At 26.6% G+C, this 18,209-nt stretch overlaps 2 protein-coding genes across 2 annotated transcripts in view; both read right to left on the reverse strand.

Annotated features, from left to right (window-relative positions):
* The window catches only part of LOC100202692 (sec1 family domain-containing protein 1), a 78,451-nt gene that overhangs the window by 55,090 nt on the left and 5,152 nt on the right, over positions 1–18,209 (reverse strand). Inside the window, exon 3 of the mRNA XM_065804659.1 lies at positions 8,815–8,903. Coding sequence (XP_065660731.1) covers positions 8,815–8,903 — 89 coding nt within the window. The remainder of the gene's footprint in view (positions 1–8,814; positions 8,904–18,209) is intronic.
* LOC136084540 (uncharacterized) lies at positions 769–3,830 on the reverse strand. The gene is made up of 2 exons (XM_065804660.1): positions 3,533–3,830; positions 769–3,412 (listed from the first exon to the last, which is right to left on the reverse strand). Exon 2 carries the CDS (start codon positions 3,122–3,124, stop codon positions 2,105–2,107), a length of 1,020 nt encoding a protein of 339 aa, XP_065660732.1. The 5' UTR covers positions 3,125–3,412; positions 3,533–3,830; the 3' UTR covers positions 769–2,104.

Genomic DNA, 18,209 nt, shown 5'->3' on the forward strand with positions numbered 1-18,209 from the left:
TATAATTGATAAAACGTAATATCATAACTGCTTTTTTAATTATCGAAAAGCTTTGGGGTAAAAATATATTAAATCATCCAAAAAAAATAATTTTCGACACCCTTACGTCTCAGAATTTGTTCATTTTTACACCACTTGCAGTCCATATCAAAAAAATAATAACTGCGAAAATTTTAGTTAAAAATACCAATGGGTTCCAGAGATATTGTCACTTGAAATAATGCTGACTCAGCATTTTAGTGATTTTCTGAAGCAACTACAAAGCAACTTTGACATACAGTATCTTCATAATGGCTTGGGGAAGTTTCCTAAAATTTGGTACTCTAATAGATTTTAACTTGAGAAATCCAAAAAAAGCACCCTCAAGACTCGATTATCTCAAGAAATGCCTCATTTGTCCAATTTTGTTCAAAATTATTGACTTGTAAATTAGTGATTTTTGGAGGTAAAATAAAGACTGTGGCCCGAAATCCAGAGTAAAAAGTTTAATTGTATATCATTATTTCATCTTAGGTCTACTGAAAAAAATTAGATACATCAATTGTCTCTCTAATATGTGATCAAAATTTGCATTTAAAAATGGTGTCTTTTTAGAAAAATTTAAATTTTGTAACAAAAGCAATTAAAATATTTTGTAAAACATTTATTTGAATAAAACATCAAATAGTGTTATTTATTGACTCGTTTAGGATATTTATAGTCATGGGCTAAGGAAGACGCCCTCCCCTCCCACGGGAGGCCCCCACGCCGCCCCCTGATCTCCCTAGATTTATTTTTTTTTTTTTTTTTTTACAAAAAATGAATAAATAATAGTTGATTGTTAAAATACATTTTAAAAACATATTTCTTCAGTTTAAGTTTGAGAAACAGTTTATTTGCGTTACTTCAAATCGATAAATACTTACCTCTTATTTCAAAGATCTTTTTACGATTTTAACTCATAAATTTTAAAACCAAAGATATTAAAACATTTTTAAAACATTTTGACAATCAATATCTTTATGTAGTTTTAGACTAATATAGTCATTGACATAATAAGATGGGAGTGATTTGTGATTTATTAAAACCCCCACCCCTCCTTCTCAGCCTTCAATTCAAGAACTTGAAAAAATAAAAGACATTTTAAATGCAAAATAGGTAAATAAAATAAAAACAAAATTATTTTAAACATAATTAATTTTTTTTTGTAACCAACAGTTTATATTCTTCAAATCTAAATCAGATATGTTGTATGTACGACCTGATTTTGTTCGCGGTGTAGAAATTAGGCATATAACTTCAGAATTGAGCACCCAACACTCATCAGTTCTCATTGGCCAAAAGAAGTTTTTACCTGGTCCATGTGGATGCATGAATCTGACTTTTATATCAAGCTCACTTACATCTTCAGCAATCCCTACCCACCAAAATCCATCATAAAAACATGCAATATAATCTATTTTTTTAATATTTAATGAAATATCTACATAATGTTTGCTTTTTGGAATGATATCAAATATTTCAGTGCATGCATCAGTACTTATTTTTTTATAACTTATAGTGTTTGGAGCAATTGGAATAAAATGATGATACATCCTTGTGCCAGGAACTGTTCTTCCACCTAAATATCTTTTTTCTAATTGTGCTCGTGTTTGATCAATTTCTTCTTTTGAAAATAACTTAAAATAAATTCCATTTATCTTGGCTTTACAAAAGGAGTACATTAAATTAACATCTAAAATCTGCCCAGTAGTTATTTGTTTTAGACTTTCTTGACATACTACTCTTTTAACAGTCCCACCAATACCATCACAGGGGGATTTACCATGACTGGTAGCAAAAAATACCCATTCAGCATTTAAATCAAAGTCTTTACTGTGATGACAAAGATTGATAAAATTTTAAAATTTTTAAATTGTGCTGCACAACCATCGGAAAAGTATTTCACACTTAATACATCAGGTAGATTTTCTTTGATATATCTAGTTATATCTTCCTGAGTCTTGTAAATAAATCCTGTGTCATGATCAACATCTTCTGAAAGGTAACAAAAAGATTTATGTTTGAGAAGTTTGTTCTCTATAAAATAAAGTACAAATGTATAAAGTGAGCATTGACTTTTGGCTCAGTGATAACTTTGAACCTCATCCTGAACAACATATTGATAGTTTTCAGCAAAATCTCCTAAAATTAAGCATTCGTTTTGGTTAAGATTTTTTTTACAGTTTTTTAAGTATCTACTTTGTGTTTTTGCAATATATGAATGAGTGGTAAGGTTGTCAATGCTGTCACATAATAAATCATTAAATTCATCTAGTGGCAATGACTGTGAAAGTAGTGTTGTACGATCAGTACTCTGCCATTGCTTAAATACTACATCTTCTTCATGCTCATGGTCCATAAACTCCTGCACTAAAAAACTTTTTAACACTTCAATACCAGGGCATTGGTTACATCGATGCAACATACATTCTGCATTTTCAAGAGAGCAAACAATCAATGCCATGAAATCTTTACAACTTTTATTCCACCTAATGGCATCAATGAGAAATTTTGTATTTTGGTGATGTATGCAAACACATACATTGTGGGTACCTGACGCATTAGTTGTAATACACCATTTAGGTTTAAGAGTACAAAATTTTGACAAACTGACTTTGACGTTAGGGTAGTCTTTTTTAAATGCAACATGTAATTCATTAAGATTGAGTAGCAATAATCTTTTTTGAACATGTTGGTTTTTCTTAATACTTACATAATCTTTTTTTCCTGGCATCATTCTTGAAAATTCATCACTTTGATAAAAGTTAATCACTAAATTAACTGTTTCTGGTGAAAGTGGGTTTCCAGTTTTTTTTCCGGGTAATGATAGAATTCCATTCTCATTTTTAACTTTTCTTGCTGTTCGAACAAGATACTCAGACACTTCAAAGTAACTTGATATTTTTTTACGTGTCCATGATTTTGGTGCGAGTGTTAACATTTGCACCTTATGGCAATAAGAGTCAGTCTCTGAAATTTTATTTTTTATTTCATACATTAAAATGTCTAGATCATGGTCATTGTTAATGTTGTTGTTTAAAATGGGGCTTTTTATTTCTGTTGTTAAAAAAGTTTCTTTAATATTATATGCTAATGAGACCATTTTTGCAACTCTGTCAATAGTGTTCTCAAACTTTTGTTTTGCTACAGGCAATTTGCTGTGTTTTTAAAGACTATTTTAGTTTGACTGGTGAAATTCCAAGCAATTCTATAGTGGTATCTAACTTAATTTTTTTCTCACTTTTGGATTCCCATTCCTCCTGTGAATTTAAATCTTCATCAGTTTCTATTGCTTTTTTGTAACATTTACTGCAGAATTTCCAACCTGGGGTTACATAAACATTATTTTTTTGCAAATAGTTTGCCATGTCTATGGATATCTTTATATTACCTAAAAAACAAATTTAGTTTTACGTGGTTAAAATAACTGAAATTATCAAACATTTTATAAATAATAAATTGTTTTCTTTTAATTTCCATATCAATTCTGTTGTAAATAAGGTAAGATTACCTTTTATAGCAATTTTTTTACTTTCCTTGTGTGTTCCAAAAGGATTGCAACACTTTGTAATTTTTCTCTCAAAATATTTTCCACAGAATTGCTCATGATCACAATATATAATTCTTATTGAACTATATTTTTCCTTTAAATTTGCTCGCCATATTATTTCTTCTTGTTTTTCACAAGGAAGATCTTTAAATTGAACAAAACCTTGTTTTCTTGAAAATCCAGTTTTGTGGCAATGAATGTTAAGACTTTTTCCAATGTCACATTTCTCCATATTAATTATTTTTATTATTTATTACCTAACAAAATAATATAAAAACTATAAAATTAAAAGTAATTCTTTAAGAAAATACAAACAAGTAAATACCTTTAAAAAGAACAAAACAAAACTTATGTTTGTTTTTTATATAAAAGGAGGTTTTAAGTCACCAATTTGAAATAATGAAATTTTTTTTTTTCAAAATTAAAGTTAAATTGTATGTTTTTGCATTATTTATTCATTTTATGCAAAAAAAAATATTTTAATTGCTTTTGTTACAAAATTTAAATTGTTCTAAAAAGACACCATTTTTAAATGCAAATTTTGATCACATATTAGAAAGACAATTGATGAATCTAATTTTTTTCAGTAGACCTAAGATGAAATAATGATATACAATTAAACTTTTTACTCTGGATTTTGGGCCACAGTCTTTATTTTACCTCCAAAAATCACTAATTTACAAGTCAATAATTTTGAACAAAATTGGATAAATGAGGCATTTCTTGAGATAATCAAGTCTTAAGAGTGCTATTTTTGGATTTCTCAAGTTAAAATCTATTAGAGTACCAAATTTTAGGAAAATTCCCCAAGCCATTATGAAGATACTGTATGTCAAAGTTGCTTTGTAGTCACTTCAGAAAATCACTAAAATGCTGAGTCAGCATTATTTCAAGTGACGAAATCTCTGGAACCCATTGGTATTTTTAACTAAAATTTTCGCAGTTATTATTTTTTTGATATGGACTGCAAGTGGTGTAAAAATAAACAAATTCTGAGACGTAAGGGTGTCATGGTCTGGATGATTTCATATATTTTTACCCTTTGATAGAAAATAAAACCTATATTTGACAAAAGATCAAACCTGTGAATGAAACAGTATCAAATCTGTCAAATACAGATATGATGCTATCACTGATAGCATAAAATCTGATAGGGGTGAGCAAAACAGGATATCTGGTCCGGTTTTTTAAAATCGGATTCGGATTTTAACCAGATATCCAGTTAAAATCCGAACTTTGCTCACTCATACCTATAAGTGAGCTAAACCAAATATCTGGTCTGGTTTGTTTAAATGCGAATCCAATTTAAAAACCCAGACCAAATATCTGATTTTGCTCACCCCTAGCTATCAGGCAGATTTGCACATCAGAGAGACTGTCAGCTATCTGTAAACTCATATTGTAAAGTAATGATCTTTAATTTGCTTCTAAAACAATAGTGTTTTTTAGAGTACCAAAAATCAATATTGGAAAACTATGGTATACTCTGTCACTGAACAAACTTAAGGTTAAAAAAATTGTTGACCATATGTCTTCTCACTCCAAAAAATGTTTCAAAACATTTTCTTCTTTTTAGTTCACTTTGTAAAGATTTTTTTATCCTCTGAATACAAGTACAATGGTCCATATCTTTGCATCTGGAATTCGCTTAACATTTATCGTAACATTTACTAAAAGTAACATTAATAGTAATAACAGTTCCTCATGAACATACATACCCTTACACTTGGTAACTGTGCAAGGGTATGTAAGTTCATGGAGAAAAGGGTTTTACCTGTGTAAGTGTATGTATGTTCTTAGGAGAAAAGGGTTTTGCCTATACCTAATATTATGCTGCTATAAGAAAGCACAAAATCACACTTAGGTAGACTAAGTGTGACTGACTTTCCCAAGTAACAACATGAAATGGAAGATATTTGGAAAAATTTAGGAGATTAAAATTGCTAGGTTATAGTTCAAATGAAGCATCTGTAAAGTGTTCTATAAACAAGTTTGCAATTCCCCGGCCATCCAGAGAATTACTAATCTCTGGTTTTGAGGTAAAAATCGCCTGTTACTCACAACCTTTTTTTCTGGTGCTGTAATGTCTAATTCAATCTGAATTTTTTTAATAAATTTTTTTTACTTAGTTTAAGGCTATCTTTTGTTAAGTAATTGTTGATTTTTGATTTGATTGTGTTATAAGACTCTCTTTTATATAAAGTAGTTGTATATTATGAATATAGAACTGGAGGCTTATAAATGTTTATAATTTTCCATTTATATTTTTATCGTAACTCAATTACCATAGATTCTACCATATTTTCTAAAATACCATTATTAATTACTTTAAAAGTAATTCTATTTCTAATAAAAGCACCAGTTCCACAAACTCTTGAAATCCTTTGGCATATTAAAGGACCAGTAAAGTTATCCAGCTCATTGTCCGCAAAATCATTAATTTTCAAAACTTCTTGCAAAATAGTTTTGTCAATATTGTTATTTTCATTGACAAAGTCTTTTAATAATTCAAAATTACTACTAAGACTGCTTATAAATATATAAATATATGCTTATAAATATATGAAATAGCATTTTTGTGACTTAGTTTACTTTTATTAATCATCCTTAAGATGGTTGTGTTACCGAAGTTGTAAATGTTGATTTTATTGTTTGTTTTATAACTTGCATTTTTATATTGCAATCATTTATTTTTACATAAATCTCTGAGTTTGTATTATTCATGTTAATCAAATATACACTAGCATCATCATTCTGTACTTCCTCTACTTTTCTTTTATATTTAATGTTTTCTTTGCATACATTTTTAAAGTGGTTCAATTTTCCACATTTTTTATAACTTTTACTGAATGCTGGGCACTTACTTGGTAGTTTTAAAGATCTCAACATTTGCATTTATTTGTTTTATCTTTATTTTTATCAATACAATTAACAGAAGGGAAGTCTATGATGTTTTTAATGATGATTTGTATACTAAAAGAGGATATTTGTTCAAGTTGCCAGATAAAATCAACACATGATCCTAGTTTAGGCAACTCTTCACTTTGCAGCATTTCCAGAGCTTTAATTCTCTGATCAGAAGATTTGAACCTATCAAAATAAACCTCATTTGAATAAGATTATCTTCCACACTTTGGCCGACTTTCCGAAGTTACAAAAGCATTAAGTTTCATATAAATTTTGTGAATATGATACAATCATTTTATTGGTTTATTATTTTAATGCTAAAAATCAGTTATATCTTGACTACTCACAGCGCTATTGTTGTATTGTTAATAAAATACAACTAATAGAAAAATAACAATATATATAACATCTTGTGCATATGTAATCCATCTTTATATATATATATATATATATATATATATATATATATATATATATATATATATATATATATATATATATATATATATATATATATATATATATATAGTCACAAAATAAAATATATATAAAATTGCTTTACTTCTAAATTATTCTTCTATATTTCAAAATTTTATTTAAACTTATATATTTAATTTATAAGGGCTCTGTCAACATTATCTGGAATGAATATGGTCTTATTTCGAAGCTAACAAATAGACAATTTTCGAAAACAATTTTCTTTTTAAAAGCAAAGCATCATAAAAGAAATTTTCAAAGTTAATACTTTATTTAAAAATAAAATCTGACATTTACAATATTGAATTCAGCATACATTTTACTTTGAAATAACTATAACCCCAGTGTATAAGGTTATACAAACTATTCAAAGAACTAGGAGAAAATCTTCTGGATAATCTCCATGGGTTTTATGATGCATTGGATGCTCATGAGTAATATCTCATATTGCATTCGGAAAAAATTTAGCAAATGGTTTTGATAACTCCAAAAACTTTAAACAGCTATTTTGTGCTTTTAAACTATCAACTAAGTCAACATAACATCATACTTTATTCAGCTAAATAATATCATATTTTATTCAGTCCTATAACATCATAGTGTAAGGAAAAAGGTGATGCGTGAGGATTCACCAGTGTAGGAGCTGGAAAATTTTTTTTAATCAATTTTAAACTTTTATTTTCAGAGATGTCAAAGTACAGGTTACAGGCCTAGTTAAGAGATTTCGTTGCGTAATGAAAATGCTTAACACAAATAAGTGTAACTTAATTCAGCTTGATATTTATATAATTGAAAGATAATTTGTGTCATTAGCATATTTTAAAGTACAGCATTGTAATTGAACTTAATTTAAGACCACAATAATAATTATTTAGACAATACAACTATAAAAAAACTACTGATGAAATCTTAATTCGGTATTTGAAAAAGATTATATTTACTTATAATTTATTTTTTTTAAACAATCTTCTACATAAGATAATAATCTTTGCTTTATCACAATTTAGTTATTTATTTTTTAAGTATTTAATGAACAACTTTTAATAAAGATAAGAAACAATTTATAAATAGATTTTATCAGTTACTAGTAAGATATATATAATTTATGTTCATAAATAAAACTTAGGTCATAAGAAGTTTACATGATATTGGATTGATAAGAAACAAAAAATTTTAAAACTGCTTATGACAATAAATTTTGTATTCTACATTTTACTAATTATTTTAAATTCCTTAAAAACTAAATTTAAAATTTTAATTTTCAAAATCATATTTAAAATATTTAATTAAAAAAATAAATATTATTGTTAAACAATCTGATTCTTTAACAAAAAAAAACCAATTATTTTACAATTGTGGCTGATGTTTCTATTACAATTTAATATCTTATGAATAAATATCACATAAACCATATCAAAAGATAATTTAAACATTCCAAAAGATTAAAGTTTTGACAAAACATAAAATTGCTGAACATGTACGCAAATCGATATTTTGTATGTAAAATGTGCGCAGCATAAAGCTTTATAACAAGATTATCTAAAGATTATTATCATGACTCCTGCAGGAAAAATGAGTGCTATTTTGATATACAATAATGAAATAATTAAAATCTAAAATATTACATCATGAAACTGTGTGCATTTTATATAATAATAGTTTTTCTTTTTTTTTTTTTTGTAAAACGCCATGTTTTATCAGGGTGTAACGTTAAAAATTTTTGGAACATAATTATATAGACAAAAAGTTTTTCAGTTACTTTTTTCAGTTAATTTTTTTCAATCTAAAGTTAGTTTAACAACATTGCTTTTAAAATATGTAAAAAAAACTTGAAAAAAAAAGCATAAAAAATCACTTACAAATGTAATGTAACACCAAGTTCTCTAAGTTCTTTGAGAGTAAGCAAAGGCGAAATAATATCTTGACCAAACTGATCATAAACTAACACCTAAAGCCATTAAAAAAATAATTTAATGAAAACCATTTTCATTGGTTATTTTTTACATTTTTCAAATATATCAATGGTTGTCTATTTATATTTTAATTTAAAAAAAAACAGTAAAAATACTAGTTTATGTTGTATGTTATTTTATTTATTTGTTCTATTGTTATTTATCTATGTGGTACTGTATTATGCCATGTTATGTTTTAATTATTTGAATATATTTAACTCAACATTTAGCAAATTAAATATATAATAGCGCATTAATAAATTTAGTATCTTTAAACATTTTCACATTAACATTTAAAAAAAAAGTAAGTATAAGTTTTAACCATATCAATGTATACAAATAATTATGAAACAATTGTAAATTTATTTATTTTTTTATTTATTTTAAACTCACTTTCAATAAGGCCACTGATAATCATTATTTAAGTAAAGAGTTATTAGGTGTTTCTACTTTTGTAGGTTCTGTAGGAAGAATGGATCAGGAATATATGGGCATTTCCATTTTTAACTTACATTACACGTGCAACAACTTTATCAAATATTAAACTGTATATTAAACTTTTAGCATGTTTGTATAAAAGCTGTTAGTCTAAAGAATAAAATAAGCTAAAAAGTTTTGAGTCTGGCTGAAAGAGGGCAAACTTATTGCTGAAAATGCCACTTAACTTACGTTACATAAAAAACAAGGTAAAAAAATTGCTTCAACTTTTAGGACAGATTTCTGTGAATCAGTAAAGTGGTTTGTATTAGAAACTAAACAGTTGTTAAGAATTCTATACCAATTTATTACTTTTAAATTAGAATAGAATTCTTAACAAGATGTTAAGAATTCTATACCAATTTAAAAAATATATAAAAGTTTATCAGAGGTGACCGGATAAGGAAACTTGTTTTTTTGATATTATGTATTTAACTTACATTACATCACTTACGTTACCGAGCGATTTTTATCGTGGATCTATAATTAAGAGTTCGAGTTACGTAACAAAAGAATTGCAATAGTATCCAACTCATTCATTAAAAACAATTAACAAAGAAAATTTTAAAAAACTGTTGGCACTCTTCCTGAGTGTTTTTTATAACATTTATGATAGTTATCAAATCGAAAACAGTTTTTCCGCAAGACTAAGACCAACTTTAAAAAATTATTTTAGTATTACAACTTTATTAACACTTATTTGAGTCAAATGAGTAAATCTTCGCTTTGTCGAAGCTTTTACTTACTCTTCTTACGATGCCTTATTTTCATTAGGTTGAATTTTTAAAATGTTGCAAACTGTTTACATTTAAATCTTCTAAAATATTTTGACTTGAAAACTGCTATTACAGTTTAGGAGGGAGAGGATATATGTGATTGTTTGTGAAAGGAGGGAAGGGGTGAAGAATTGACAAATATAGGATGACGTGCTTTGAGGACGACCCCTTCTAATTGGATTTACATACAATTTGTTTTAATAAAAGAAAAAGAAAAAAGGTTTTAACTGATTTCTTTTTTATATTAGGAGAATAGCATATTATTCTTTTCTTTTTGTCTAAATAAAAATATTTATATAATTCTTATTTTTATTTATCTATGTATATTTATGTCAACCAAAATAAGAATACATAAACAAATAAAAGAAACAATATAAATAATTTTAATTAACATTAAAAAAGAAATAAAAGATTTTTTTTCTAAATTCTCTTAATATAAAAAGTTAAAACCTTGTCAAACCAACAAGAATTACTTAATGACATAATTTATTTTAAAAACGTAACATTTAATATTCTTTCACATATATTATTAAAAAACTTGAGTTTTTTTACTTAATTTTAGAAAAAACAAAACTTAATCACGTTTTTGTTAACTTACATTACATGAAAATCGCAAAAGTTCATTCATTATTTTCTTGAAATACATATACTTTATAAAGTATAAAATCTGACCAACAACAATTTGAACATGTTAGCTCCATTTTCACAATAAATTAATTCCAATTATGCAAATAAATTTATAATTAAAATAAAATTTTACAATTTTTTATCATGCGACAAGGAGAAAAACCATAACTTTCGGAAGCATAAAAATGACTTAAATAAACTAATTTTAGTACTCAAGGTATAATTTAAATAAACTTTCATGTGTCTACAACAATATTCATTTGCTAAAAGTTGACGATATATATATATATATATATATATATATATATATATATATATATATTAGCAGGGCTTTATTTAACAATCAGACATCCCCGCCCCTCAGACCATTCTTGAGACCTGCTAGAGGAGGGCAACAAACCATTATTGATTTTTTGTTAGTAAAAATGAACAATGGTTACACAGTGGACCAGAATTCACTTTTACTGGACAAAATTAAAAGCTAATTTAATATTAGGGCTATATTGACTAAAATTAAGATGAGAATAATATGATGTCTGCGCTTCTTATGAAGATAATATTTTTTTAATTTCTTGCTATGGATACTAAATTTCGGATAGCAAAAATCTAGTTTTGGTATTTGCAGATATTTTTACAAGTTTACCAAATTTTACATAAGTATCAATATGAGGTCGCGCTTTTTAAAAAAGTGAATATATTTTTCCTTTAGTTGCTATGAATAACTAATTTTGCTTAGCAGCAACTAACTTTAATTAGTTGCATATGTTTTATTTGTGGTATGTACACTATTTACAACGTGTTTTATTATGAGATCCTCACTCATGAAAAGCAAAACTTATTTAAGTTTAATATGATTAACTAGTGTTATTACACGTTGCTAGATAAACTTGTTTTCCTGTAGAAAAAAATTATATTCTAGCATAATTAATTAGTTTTTCTAATTAGCAGATTTAACGAGCGTCTACATAATTTTTAAAATTTGTATGGTTATATTGTTGCCACGCATTCACAATCACCAAAATCTTTGACAATGTATGCTACAAGTAGTACAAGCTTAGCAAACAATAACTCACAAGAATTTGAAGCTGACAAAGTTACAACTTTTTTTTTCCTTGTTTTTGATGATGATTCTTAAAATGATAATGTAGGTCTGCCGAGTTGCTTATTTTTACTATCCTTCATTAATGTGGTATTAAAATCATTTTCAAGCCAAGCTGAATTCTTTTTAATAAATTTTGCACCAGTTAGTTTACTTTGAATCAATTTCTTACCATAATCAAAATAATTAAACGAAATTGACTCTCAAACAAGCTTTGAAACTCCAAATCTTGCTTTTTAATAAAGTCGTATACAAGTATACTGTCTTCTTTTTCATGTATTGACAGACTGTTAAGTCAAATAAATTAGTGAATTTTGTTTCTTGTGACACTCATTAGGCCTTAATAAAAACAGCATTTCAATATTTAAAATGAGTCGCCACAACCAAACCAACCAAAATAGATTATTAAATCCATTTAGTTTGACAAGCTCTAAATTAATAAGAACAAAACTTAAATTTGGATATATATACATATATATATTTATAAATTAGTAAAAACACTCATCTAACTTTTATCTTTGACAGCTTGTTTCAAGCTGTCAAAGATAAAAGTTAGATAAGTGATTTTACTAATTTATTATTGCTCTGTTCTTTAAGAACATTGAGCACTCTATTTGAAGAATACACTGATATAATTTATATATATATATATATATATATATATATATATATATATATATATATATATATATATATTATTGTTCCGTAATACGTTTAGTATGAGTAAGACCGTATTATATGCTTTCCGCATCTTTAAAAAATTTGTGCAAATAAAATTTTTTGAGCGCAATAACAGGTTTTTTGTTAGGTAAAAGAGTTCAAACGTAAAAGAAAACCAAAGTGGCGCCTAGTGGCAGCCAGATTTATAAAACATATTTAAGCTTTAAAATATCTGAGTATAAATGCAAGATAAAGCAATAAAAAAAAATTTGTCAATTAAAGGCAAAAAACAGTCGAAGGGAGGGGGAAGCGGCAATGTCCGACCGTTAAATTGAGCCATGTATTAGTGATGTACCGATTAATTGGCATTGACATGGGCTTAATCGACCACTTTTTGTACAATCAGAATCGGTAATGGCATCAGCCTTTTTTTTATTAATTAACCGAATTTCCAACTGAAGACATTTTAATATTTTTATCCTGCATTATGATAATAGTAAAATAATAAATAAACTAAACTTTATGCATTACTTAGAATTTTTATGATAAATTGTTTATTTTGACTTTGTTTACAGACATTACATTATTGTTTATTCTTAAGGTGATGTTTACCAGCTTTAATTTAACAGCTGAATGTACTTATGGTATATAAAAGTATTACCAAAATGGTGTTTTTAGGATAATTTTATTTTGTGTTGTTAAATTCATTTTACTTAAAAGTAAACAATTTATTTTGTGTTGTTCTATTTGTTATACTTAAAAGTAACCTATTTAAACATTGTTATCTATGTGTTCAAGTATAGCTTACTATATTTCTATATATATATTTTATTTCAATTAACCTCCTCGATGCCATAAAGGCCACTCCAGTAGAGAAGGCTACTTAAGTTATGGTTACAACCCTTTCTCAACTTTATAACTCCAAAGCACAAACCTTGAAGAACGAAGCCACTGCACGGAGAAACAAGTTGAGCCTGGTACTAATAGAGAGGTGGTGGGGATCAAACATCACAAAATAAAATTATTCTAAAAACAACTTAACTATATAAAAATAATTTAGATATCTAAACAAAATATGATTGTAGCTTAGATATCTAAATTACTAATAAATTAATAAAGAATTCTAAGCACACTGCTTATGATAGTACCATTTTATGTTTAAAATTGAAACCAAAAGCATTCCTCTAAAATTGTTTTGATTTTTTTGAAAGTTTTCTTTTTATAGTAAAAAAAACTGAAAAATGTATATTTTTTTAACTGAGTTTTTCTAAGATCTTTTAAAATAATGGTTTGACTCTGATTTGGGTCCAAGTATTTGTTTACCAGTATTGATTCCATGAAAAAGATTACATTATTTAAACTTGCATGTCTTTATTTTTTCAAAACTTTATTAATTACTTAATTCATCGGTATCAGTATCAGCTTTTTCCCATTCATCGACATTAATATCGATATTGGCCAAAAAAGTGCAATCGGTACATCACTAACACATATATATATATATATATATATATATATATATATATATATATATATATATATATATATATATATATATATATATATACATATATATATATAGATATAGATATATATATACATATATATATATACATATATTTATATATATATACTCGGAAATATATATATATATATATATATATATATATATATATATATATATATATATATATATATATATATATAATTTAAGTAACATCTTTAATAGTATGTATAATAATGCTATAAGCATTAAAACATCATATATGGTATCATACCATTTATTTCCTTTTTTACATGATATTTCAACTCATATAGCGAGAGCTATTACCAAACAAATAAAACCGTTTAAAAAAAAAATGTTTTAAAAAAATTATAATGAATGTAACAAAATAATGTCATTGCAACACCAGATATTCAACATTGGTTAATTTTACAAAAAGTGGTTTTCAATGGTGAGTCATCACCAAATTGTCACTGTCACAATTTAAAACATTTTCCTTAGATTTTAAACATTGCACACTTTGTATTTCGATGGCCTCACAAATTTTTCTTGTGTAGTTGTTTGAAATAACAGAAAGCATTTTAGGGTTCTTTAGTTTAAATTTTAGGGTTTTTTAGTTTATTTTACCATTACAATGTTGGTAATGTTCTACTATTCTAGATGTACCCCAGTTGGCTTTTGTACATTATTTTTATGTTCTTGAAATCAAGTGGAAATCTTTTTTCTTGTTTTACCAATATAACATGCACCACATGTGCAATCAAGCTGGTACACTCCTAGACGACTATTTGGAGGCAGTTTAGACATATTATGGAAAAGTATGTTGATCAAGGTATTATTAAAATGGAAGACTGTTTTAACACCAACTTTAAAAAAAGTCTCTTCTAAGAACAAGGCTGAATTTTGGGACCCATGGTAAAACAACTAGAATATTCATAATTTTTAGCAATAATTTGTTTGTAATTGCATACTTACAGTGAATGGAAAACTCGTATTTGTGAAGGTAGTGATTGGTTGAAATACAAATATCTGAAAATTTTGCATGTATATTGGATATATTTATTTTATGAATTTAAAAGTGTTAAAAAAAAAATTGTGCCATCAATATTAGTAAATTGAGCATGCCTGTCACCAATATAACATTAATAAGTTTTTGGAGCAATATTGACGTTAAAAGCCTGTTAAATAGAACTAAATTCAAATATGTTGTAGATATGCTTCTGACATTACGATCATTATGGATAGACCTATTTAGAGGGTTCTTTCCATGAATTTATTGTTAAAATTAAAACATATAAAGAAAAAGGTTGAAAATTTAGTCTAACCTTTGATGAATGGACAAGTCTACGCAATCGAAGATATTTGAAAATCAATTTTCATTTCAATAAGTTATTTATTAATATAGGACTGGTTAAAATTCATGGAAGCTGTACACCTGAAGTAACAATTGACCTAGTTAAAGAGAAACTATCAGAGTTTGCAATTATCTCTTTAGATTGTTGCATCAACCACTAATGCTGCTGCAGTAATGATCAAATTTGATAGATCTGGTTTTATACGCCAATTATGTTATAACCACGGCATACACTTGGCTGTAATGAATTTATAAAAAAAATGAAAATTTAATGTTTGTCAAATTAATTCTTTAGAAAATGAATCTAGATTTTCCAGTGATAACTCTAGCGAATCTGAAAATGATAATCTAAACGATTTTGAACCGCAAATATGTGAAAGAGATAAATGCAACTTTACAAATGAGTGGCAAAATTGTTAAGTTTTTTTAAAGATTTCCCTAAAAGAAAGTCGATTTTACAAGACTATGTAAAAGAAGAGCACAGAATTGAACTCAATTTACTGCTAGATTGCCAGACCAGATGGATAGCATTGTGACAATGGTTGAAAGATTTTTAAAAGTAATGGACGCAGAGAAAAAAAGCATTAAATGAGTTAAACTCCCTTGAGTTATTTAACAATATTTATGTCTCAGTTTTAAAAAATGTTTCCACCGCTCTTCATCAATCAAAATAGCTGCAGAAGCATTAGGTAAACGTGATGCAAATTCGCTAACAGCTGATGCAATTTTAAATTTTTTGTTTGATTCCCTGCATAACAACAATGATGCAATTTCAGAGGAGATGTTGCTAGCTCTGTCTCTTTGCGTTAAAGAGCGAAGAAATCAAGATCTTGTGACTTTGATGAAATACCTCCAAACGCGCGATTTACATTTAACTGCTACTCCTTAGATACTTTCATCTTCAAAAGCTGCAATTATTCGTTATGCAAATAACTTATTTAATATAATATAAATTTAAAATAATATAAATTTAATATAAAAAAGACTTATTTAATAGATTATTCAGTGAAGATGTCAATATTGGAATTGAAAGTGAATCCTTTAAAGAAAATAATTGCTTAACAGTTGCAAATAAAGACAGATTGGCAATAGCTATAGATGCAGCATATAAATCTAAAAATTCTTGACAGGTCCTAATATTTTTGAAGTTTTTTTTCTAAACCTAATCAATCTTGTACTCAAAAAAATTAGAAAAAATGCATGTTCTATAAATAATAATTTTATTAAATAAAAAAGTTTTGTAAAAAAATATTTGCAAAAATATTCTTTAATATGCCTCGATTTGTTTAAAACGTGGGTTTTTAAAGAAAAAAATGACTCTATCTTTTATTCCTTTATTTTTAAATAAAAACAAATACTATTTTCAAAATCAGCATATTATTTTGCTGCTTTTGAAAAAATTTTAACAATATTAGGACTCATCAAGAATTTCGAATTCAAAAAGGTTACAAAAAATTTTTTAAATAACTCCACCCTAATGCATACATATAAAATTTCATATATACAAATTTGAAATAAAATAACATTTTAAAATGAATGTCATTTTCTAATTAAAAGTTAGTCTCTTGTTAATATATTTGTTTAAAAAAGGATTTATTCCCAGAACATTCCTAGCAATCCGCAAAATTATTTTTAAATTTCCTGCTTCCCGGAATCAAAAAAATGTCAGGAATCAATACCCTCAAGATCTATTGGACCAGAGTTTATTAGAATATATACTTTGTCAAATAGTTCAAATAGTTTATGAATGTCTACTAAAGACAAATTAGTTTGTTGAATATATGTATATATATATATATTTTATATATATGTATATACATATATACACGGACTATTCTCTACTCTTTTTGACAGCGTTGTTTGTATTTGGGTGCCACCTAAATTCAGAAATTAGGGACTTTTTTTTTATGTCAAATATTGTTGTTGCTTACATACGCCAATGTTTTCATCAAATTTTTTTACGGCAGGCGTCTGCACTGGAGGTTGCGATGCCCAAATAATTTTCCTAGAATAGCCCCCGATATATATATATATATATATATATATATATATATATATATATATATATATATATATATATATATATATATATATATATATATATATATATATATAGCTTTTGTACACCTACATTCCCATTCTTTTACATAGTTCTTTGACTGGAATTCTTTTAGTGGAACACCTTTAGTGATAATGTATGTATTATGACATTATGCTATCAGGGGCTATTCTAGACTATTTTCGATAGCGCCAATCATATTTGGGTGCCGCCCTAATTAAAATTCGAGAACATTTTTTTGTTTTTTGTTTTTTGTGACAAATTTTGTTTTTTTTCACGAAAAAAAATGCTGACTTTCCACTAAGGTTTGCCGGAATGAAGGAGTACCGCCTCCCAAATTTTTTTCCTAGAAGAGGGCCTGTCTAGGCTTTGTACATCTGCACAGATAATATTCATTATCGAAAAGCCTTTTTCACATTCTGCATTCCTCACAGGTATGATTGATAAGAAATATTGAAAAGTTTTAATCTTGGCAATCTGAGTCATTCAGACGTTTGGAAAATATGATCACATGAAGCGGATACATGTTCTTAACATTAAAATGATCTTTGAAGTCATGAAACTTCTGTTTTGTTAAAGAAAAATCATCAATTGCACAATCCTTTCAGAAAACTTTCAGAATATTCTTGGGAAACTTGTATTTCAATTTTTTCATTTCATGGCCATGATTATGGTTAAAAGCATTTTAGTGATTGTTTTATGATATGATTTTCATCAACAGTTTTTAAGCATAACTTAATACAAAA

Source organism: Hydra vulgaris, chromosome 09 (genome assembly GCF_038396675.1).
Source record: "Hydra vulgaris chromosome 09, alternate assembly HydraT2T_AEP".
Classification (NCBI taxonomy): domain Eukaryota; kingdom Metazoa; phylum Cnidaria; class Hydrozoa; order Anthoathecata; family Hydridae; genus Hydra; species Hydra vulgaris.

Bases quoted from the DNA above. Each gene is read 5' to 3' on its own strand.
- LOC136084540 (XM_065804660.1), bottom strand. From the start codon at position 3,124: ATGGTCTCATTAGCATATAATATTAAAGAAACTTTTTTAACAACAGAA.